Source organism: Acipenser ruthenus, chromosome 3 (genome assembly GCF_902713425.1).
Source record: "Acipenser ruthenus chromosome 3, fAciRut3.2 maternal haplotype, whole genome shotgun sequence".
In the NCBI taxonomy this organism is placed as follows: domain Eukaryota; kingdom Metazoa; phylum Chordata; class Actinopteri; order Acipenseriformes; family Acipenseridae; genus Acipenser; species Acipenser ruthenus.
This window is the reverse complement of record NC_081191.1, coordinates 90,547,330-90,555,881: the sequence shown is the minus strand read 5'-3', so window position 1 is coordinate 90,555,881 and position 8,552 is coordinate 90,547,330. Positions and strand designations below refer to the sequence as shown.

At 36.0% G+C, this 8,552-nt stretch overlaps 1 protein-coding gene across 2 annotated transcripts; it reads left to right on the top strand.

The window, feature by feature from the left end:
• The first annotated feature begins 3,378 nt into the window (after window positions 1-3,378).
• On the top strand, window positions 3,379-7,521 carry LOC117435768 (neurogenic differentiation factor 6-A-like). Of its 2 annotated transcripts, none has more exons than XM_059018747.1 (2): window positions 3,379-3,833; window positions 4,470-7,521. In XM_059018747.1, exon 2 carries the CDS (start codon window positions 4,499-4,501, stop codon window positions 5,510-5,512), a length of 1,014 nt encoding a protein of 337 aa, XP_058874730.1. In that variant the 5' UTR covers window positions 3,379-3,833; window positions 4,470-4,498; the 3' UTR covers window positions 5,513-7,521. The 2 variants fall into 2 exon arrangements, with proteins under 2 accessions (XP_058874730.1, XP_033915073.3); XM_034059182.3 differs by having other exon boundaries at window positions 3,384-3,833; window positions 4,490-7,521.
• The last annotated feature ends 1,031 nt before the right edge of the window (window positions 7,522-8,552 follow it).

Genomic DNA, 8,552 nt, shown 5'->3' with positions numbered 1-8,552 from the left:
AGTCGCCGACTCTGGATCCAGCAAAAGAGCCCCAGACCATCACGCTTCGTCCTCCATGTTTGACAGTTGGTGTCACACACCGAGGAACCATCCTTTCGCCTACTCGACGGCGTACAAAAACCCTGCGTGATGAACCGAAGATTTCAAATTTTGATTCATCGGTCCATAAGACCTTCCAGTTTTCAGTAGTCCACTGGCGGTGCTTCATGGCCCAGGCAAGCCTCTTTTTCTTATTTTGCCATCTTAGCAATGGCTTTCTTACTGCCACTCAACCTGTCAAACCTGCAGCTCGAAGTCTTCTCTTCACAGTTGAAACTGAGACTTGCTTACTTCGACCAGTGTTAAGCTGTGCTTGAAGCTGTTGTCCTGTGAGCCGCCTATCACGCAAGCTGTTGACTCTCAGAAACTTGTCTTCTGATTCTGTTGTGGCTTTCGGTCTGCCAGACCTCTTCCTGTCAGAGTTTCCTCCAGTTTCCAAGTGCCTTTTGATGGTGTACTCACTGACACCTTGGCTTTCTTTGCTATTTCTCTAAAGGAAAGACCTACACTTTTAAGGGTTATAATGGTCTGTCTGTCTTCCTTTGTTAATTGCCTTTTTCTCGCCATTATGAGAGCAATATACTACTTCCTGCAGTACAATACGGTCCAAATAATGCTTAAGAGGGTGTAGTAACACAGTCTGTTCCAACACTGCTTTTATACAGACAGAGGGTTTGTAAGTAATCAACAAAAGTTGGGACACCTGTAGGAATTGTTAGTATCAACTTTCAAGGCTTAATTTACTTCCATTGCTGCAGAACAGCTGTAAGTTGTTAACCCATTACTTGTTCCCTGAAAAAGGCCTTTTTGTATAACTCTGAAATGTACATTATTTTTCAGTTTTTGGTAACCTAAACTTTTTTTTTTAACCTCTGGCAGTTTACGGCTTACCTTTGTACCATTTCAGGTTATTCACTGGACTTGAACTGCTTAAATTTCAATAAAAACTGGAAAAATGGGGGTGTTCTAAAACTTTTGACCGGTAGTGTTTATATATATATATGACAGAACATTTTGTGATCACACATACGTCTGGGTGTCTGGTTGGACACCTTAGGTGGGTTGTGAGGTATTAGGAATTGAACTTATAAAAACGTAAAATATTGACCATTATGCAGTGTCTGTCCATCATACACTGCATGCTTAACATGATAGCCGCCTTGATTCTTCTCCAGACTCTTATCACAGACTCCTAAAGAGCTTTCAGATTGTATTTGGCTGGTTGTAGGGAACTGAAGCAGGGATACATATCAGAAATACATTGTGCAATAAGCACTGTGCAACACTGATATGCTGCCCTACGTTATTTCCCCACAAATTGAGGATTGTAACAGGGTGTTACATACGTGGGTCATCACTAAATAGTACTGAATCAGACACAGAGCAGTGGGTGTTGACACGCCGCACAGGCGTGGAGATTTAATTAACACAAATGCTGCCACTAGGAAGGGTATCAGCAATGGTAACCCTAGTGTCAGATTAAATAAAGAAAACAAAACAAAGCTAAAAATAAAAGTTTGCCCACAAATGGTGAGTGCTAGTCCCACTAAAAGGAACATCCTGCTCCAGGAACCTACTACAGTACTAACCCTCACTGTACTTAGTTTGGGATTAAATCCCCTAAACTGACCTATTTCTGGGATCCTGGAGTCCCAGCATCCTCACAGCAACTCCTGCCTCTTCAAATGGCCTCGGCTGAGCAATGCCTTCACAAGCACTATCTTGGAGTGGAAGGGTTTTGTGTAGTAGTTCTCTCGATGGAGTGGACACTGTCCTACTCGATGTCAACAAGCGCAAGCTTTCACTCACCGCCCGCCTGCATAGCCATGGCGTTGAAGTCACCTTGGACGTTGCCACTGATGACTTCTTAAATAGATGGAGACCTTCAAGGTCTGCACGAAGGCAAGAAGATCGGGTCTCTTTCCAGCACTGAGAATTTCTGACATAGCCCATATGTAATTCATTGCCAGCCGCAAAGTCTCTAATTTGGAGAGTTTTTGTGTTTTCGAGTAACAGGGTACCACCTTTCTAAGGCTGTCCAGGGCATCGTTGAGACAATGCATTCTCCCTCTCTCCCTCGAGTTTGCCTCCTGCCGCCTAAATTTAACCCTGTCTGCTCTCACTTTGGTTAACTTCTTTTTTCTGGGACCTCTTCTCCTCGGCAATCCGTTTTCACTACTTCCTGTATCTTGTATTTGACTTTACTCTTATAGGTATCTGTATTCAAGTTATTTGTAATTGCTCTTATTTGAAATCACTGTCATCCATTCATCGTACTTCCTACGTGCTCATACTGGACTTTACTCGTATAAGCAAATATTTTAACATAAGTTAACAGCTCTTAGTCAAAACACAGCTCTTGTTTCATATCAAATCAGTACAATTACCTGTTGTTCAGTATCTAATAATGTTTTTTTAAGAAATATCTAAAATAAGGGTTAAAAAAGGCTGAATAAACCATGCATTTCTTTTTGGAACATACAGGAACTTTTATTTTTCTAGCGTCTGTGAAACACCAGGCAACTTTTTTTGCAACGAGTTGCAGGATACGTTTTTCGAGCAACTTTTCTCCCTGGGTGTTTTCCATCCATGCTGTTTTGAATGTTACCTCTATCTGTCCACAAAATTTCTAAAGTTTGAGAAATTCCTTAGATTTCCAATTAAGTTTTGACATGGTAGTTTTCCTTCACTCTATACAAATCCCCATCACGTTTCTGCAATTGAGATTTTTCTACTACACTGTTTTTTCTTGTCCTCTCCAGCAAAAACAAAATGAAGTTATATCTGTCCAAAAGCACTTAACCTGCACAAAAAACTAAATAGAAAGAAAAAGAAGAAAATCAAATGCTGCTGGAGATTATGCTGAATGATTGATTATGGCAACATTACGTCCTATATATATATATATATATATATATATATATATATATATATATATATATATATATATATATATATATATAATCATTTTATAGACATACATGTTATAGGAGGCATAGCCTATATATTTGTATATGATCAACTGGGTAGAATGGTACAAAAAGTTGATAATTAGATAAGAACAAGCACAAGCAAGAACATGTGAAACAAAAATAAATAAAAATGAATTCAAATGGCCAGAGCTATGGTTATAGTTTTTTCTCTATATTCCAAATCCCCCAAACACCAAAGCATTTGTGACAAGTAGATATTTTCAGATATATCTGTACAGTACAGTACAGTATGCTGAGAAAATGAAAATGTTATCCATACTGATTATGAAACTGATTATGTTAGAACTAACAGTTAGCAACTGAAAATGAATTCCTATTATCTTCCCTTTGTGGCATCTTCATTATGACAATTAAGTTTGAGATAGAACCTAAATGTAGCAATAACTCAGCTGGTTTCCATTAAAACAACAACAACACACACACACACACAAACTTGCCTTGTATTAGCAATCTCGGGAGAATCGTATGGCGATGCTGGTATTAATCTTTCTTTAGTCTGATTTTTTTTGACGGTACATTAAAGCTAGTTGGTGCCCAGTTACAGAGATGCCAGATGATCAGTGTGGGATAGGTGTCCCTCGAGAGAAAGTCACATGATGATCGTTGCCCTGTTACGTCAGAGGCAGATGGCATGGGTACCAGCTCTGGCAGTTGGCATCAGTGTCATTTCTCAAAGAGAGAAGAGGGAGAGAGAAAGAGACTGATCAGAAAATCAGACTGGTTTGCATTACAAGAAAGGGTTCTGGTACAGTAATTCAGAGGACCTGAAACATGAAAACTGCATGTTGACACAAAATCAAGGTAAGAAAAGTCAAATTCTGATGTGCATTTTTAAATGACCTATTGTTGGATAATTATGTTTATATCATTATAGTGTCCTTTGATATGCGTTTTGTGAATGAAGAATAACTTTTTTGTTGGTTCCATATGTAATTGATGTTATTGCAAAGCATTGTTTTGACACCTAGATGAATATATTATGTAATTTAATTTTTGCAGTGTGCACGGCATGAGCATAATTGATCATGTTTAATGTCTAAGACCTGATTCAATTCCCTGTCTTTCTTTATTTGCATATACACAATATTTGTACTTGAGCTTGCATTCTCTGCATTGCTTATTTGCACTTGATTTAAAGCTGTGCAACAGAGACAAAGACACTGCTGTTTGTAGAATTATAGAATGTACGAGTGTCAGTAATACAATTGTAGATTAGATAGATAGATAGATAGATAGATAGATAGATAGATAGATAGATAGAGAGATAGATAGATAGATAGATAGATAGATAGATAGATAGATAGATAGACTATAAAGCCAAAACGTTTAAGATTTAAATATATGCAAACATCTTTAAGCAGTCATGAAGTGCAGCATACAAGAAATGGTGTGCAGTTTGTTTAGATAAACTCTATTCAATGAATAACATGCTGACAGTATTCTATTGGGATTTTTAGGAGAGGAAAATGTTGACCTTACCCTTCGAAGAGCCTGTTATGATGCCTGATCCACAGTTTGGTGCAAACTTTCCCAGAGATTGTGTCGCCGAGAATAAAAGTAGAAAAACTGACACTTTTTTTAAACAAGATAAATCACCAATGCCAGAGTCAAAGCAGACCCAGGATGAAGATTCGGAAAAAGAGGAAGAGGAAAGAGAGGAAGACGGGGATGAAAACGGATTGCCGAGGAGAAGAGGTCCCAGAAAAAAGAAGTTAACCAAAGTGAGAGCAGACAGGGTTAAATTTAGGCGGCAGGAAGCAAACTCGAGGGAGAGAGGTAGAATGCATTGTCTCAACGATGCCCTGGACAGCCTTAGAAAGGTGGTACCCTGTTACTCGAAAACACAAAAACTCTCCAAAATAGAGACTTTGCGGCTGGCAAAGAATTACATATGGGCTCTGTCAGAAATCCTTAGTGCTGGAAAGAGACCCGATCTTCTTGCCTTCGTGCACACCTTGTGTAAAGGATTGTCACAGCCAACCACTAATTTAGTGGCAGGGTGTCTGCAGCTCAATGCAAGAAATTTCCCAACAGATCACAACGGGGAAGCATCTCATTCTGGCAGGTCTCCATACCAGAACTTGTATCCACCTTATCACAGCCCTGAGCTTGGCACGCCTACAGGGCATGGTAGTGGTACCATGGACAGTGCTAAGCCCTTCAGACCGTACAATTACTGCAGTACTTACGAGCCTTTCTATGAAAGTACTTCCCCTGAATGTGTAAGCCCACAGTTTGAAGGTCCCCTAAGCCCCCCAATTAACTTTAATGGGATATTTTCCCTTAAACACGAAGAAACAGCTGAGTATGGTAAGAATTACCACTACGGCATGCATTACTGTGCTGTGCCAGCCAGGGGTTCTCTTGGGCAGAGTTCCATGTTTAGGGTCTCCTCAGACAGTCACTTCCCTTATGACTTACATCTGCGCAGCCAACCCTATGCCATGCAGGACGAAATAAACACAGCTTTTCATAATTAATGTGTTAAACTAAACTGTGGTCATCCCATTTGAAAGCTAATTAGTGAAAACGGTGTCTGTGCAGTATTCATGCTTGACACATAAACTATATAGTATATTCTTACCATATTTTTAAAAAAATTCAATGCATTAATTGCATTACTATAATTTTATTTTATTGCATTATACTTCCATCCATATCAGCCATAGACCTATTAAAGTAACCCCTGTAATTAATGTAGCTAATTATTTTTATTGTCATTATTATGATGTCTATATCGGTGAGTGTGGCTTTTGTTCAGCTATGTTTTCAAAACACACTTCAACATTATCAAGTCTATGCTTTTTGTTTAAAAGAAATATGTAATATAATTCTTCAAGGTGTATTGTTCGCTTAAATCTTTGATTACAATTTTAACAGGAAATGTGAAAATGAAACGTTTTGGATTGTATGTATAAATAATCTTCATACTGTTGAAATTCTAGCTTGCTGATGAATATGAAATGTGTATTGAACCTATGTATGTTATGCCAATAGTAAGTGGATACTGCCCTTTCCGAATTGAACCTAATGCACATAAATGAGGAACATTTAGTATTTCTCATAAATATAACAATACTACTACTACTACTACTACTACTACTACTACTACTACTACTACTACTACTACTAATAATAATAATAATAATAATAATAATAATAATAATAATTTATGAAATCGATAGATATATAAAGCAGCAAGCAATAAAGGCAATTAATAACACAAACTATGCAACATGGAATATGCTCCCTTAATAAGCCTTCCCATATGTGTTCCATACAGGTACACATATGTCACTGGGACGAGTGACCTACTCTCCGTATTTTATCTGAAGGGCAAACCAATGGCTGATCTTATCTAGGTTATGGGTATCTGAGGATTGATCTCTCTTTTCAGATTGGATGTAGTACTATTCCCTGCTCAGTTAGCAGAAGGTATTGAGGATGTCTATGGTAGATTGAAAAAAGAAATCATATATAGAGTTTGAGACCCAATTACGTTAAAACAGAATGTACTAGTACACTAACAGCGTGTTGTGTGACTTATTTGTTGGCAACGTGATAAAGGGATGACCACATGCAATTATTCACATTGGTAATAGCAAAAAACGCTGCTAGTACAGGAAACATCAGAAACTGTTTTAATTACACCCGTCTAAAATTGCGTATTTTTAATATATATATTTTTAAAGGATATTATTAATCAATTTGTCATTGAGATAATACATCTCTAGACGGACCTTTCAGACATATCCTTCATTACTAAAAAAAAAACAAACAAAAAAACCCTATAAGCTCTCTACAGTTAAATTACGAATTTTACTGTATGAGCTTGTATATCCTCCACGGTGTAAATGTTTACATATTCAATGACATAATTTGGGTCTATAGTCTTGACAAAGTGAACATTTTACCACACGAGATTTCTGATTTGTCAGATATTGAATTATCTTGTCAAATGCGGTTTAAAAATGAGGTTGGAGTTTACGGATAAATATTATAATTTGTTTACATGCTAATAGGTTCGTAGCATTTTGAGGTACCAGTAAAATATATGCAACATTAGTACCGTTTTATTTATTTATTTGTTTTCCTACCAAATGTATTGTAAAATGTATTTTGTTGAAGTCCTGTTAGTAGTCTGTTTTTTAATCATGTTCACAAGTGTATATTTAAACATTAGGAATGAAACCTGTAAAATATTGACGATGGGACGAAAGACTGTACTAAGTGTCTTATAATTTCAATACAAATTCCTTGCCTTAATTTAAAAGGAAATAGTTGGCACGTATGATGTAAGTTATGCAATGGCATGGATGTACTGACTTGTGGCTTTGTACTTTTTTTCACATTTATTTTGTGACAAAAGTTTGGGAAAGGATAGAATAAAACACGCAATGCACTAAACTTTTATTCTGCACATTTGTATTCAATAATTATGTTGTTTTTGTAATGCAAAATACATAATAAAATTAATATGTTTATCGTTTTGGATCGCAAGCGTTTCTTTAGTCTATAGGCCATACCGACTTTGTTTGTTTTTAGTGGGATAGTAACATGAACATTGAAGATGTATTTAAAGAAGTACAAAGACATTAACAATGCTGTCAACATTCTGTTATAGTGTAATCTTATTTTAAAAATATATTCCATGTGTAAGGGTAAAGCTCTCTCAGGGAGGCAACATTGTAAATGTTTGTGCAGGGAATACCGGACTGTTACCGTCATTGAAGTTGCGGTGTTTTTAGAAAGTATCTATAGATTTAGAAACTTTAATACAATCGTTTAGGAGTTTGGTTCTGTTCTCATAGTTCTCAACGGTATTCTTTGGACTGTAAGAGGCAACTGAATGCGCTTCGATCGACCTTTTATGTTATAATAATATAAAACGTGTACTATAAACGAATATAAAATTATATTCATGCTCTGTCACTAAAACACTCTTATAATTCAGTGTTTAGGGTTCCCTCATAGATTATATTAGGTAACGTTTTTAAGATGTATATGATCTATTTAAATATTAAACTAAATAACAGTCCAGTTATTTTTTGTTAAACTACTACTACTACTACTAATAATAATAATATAATTAACTCTTGAGAAGTGTCTGGGTGTCAAGAAAAACTTTAATTCACAGGACTGTTTTGGAAAGGAATTTTGTTACTTGGAGGTCGATTGAATCACTAAATTATTATTTTTTTGGATATTTAAAAAAAAAAGTTTAATGGTATTGATCCATTTGATAAAATCTGTGATTTCTAAATAAATAAATAGATACATAAATAATACATTTAGAAATTAGCCTATGGTTACTAGTTAGAAAGACATATTATTATTATTATTATTATTATTATTATTATTATTATTATTATTATTATTATTTTACTAGTATTAGTTCAAAAGAAGAATACAACAACAGCAATTAAAATCAGTAAATCGCGAAACCTGTTATTAACAGCCTACATTATTATTATTATTTGTTTATTTAGAAGACGCCTTTATCCAAGGTGACTTACAGAG

Coding starts and splice junctions, on each gene's coding strand:
- LOC117435768 (XM_059018747.1), top strand. CDS start 4,499: ATGTTGACCTTACCCTTCGAAGAGCCTGTTATGATGCCTGATCCACAG.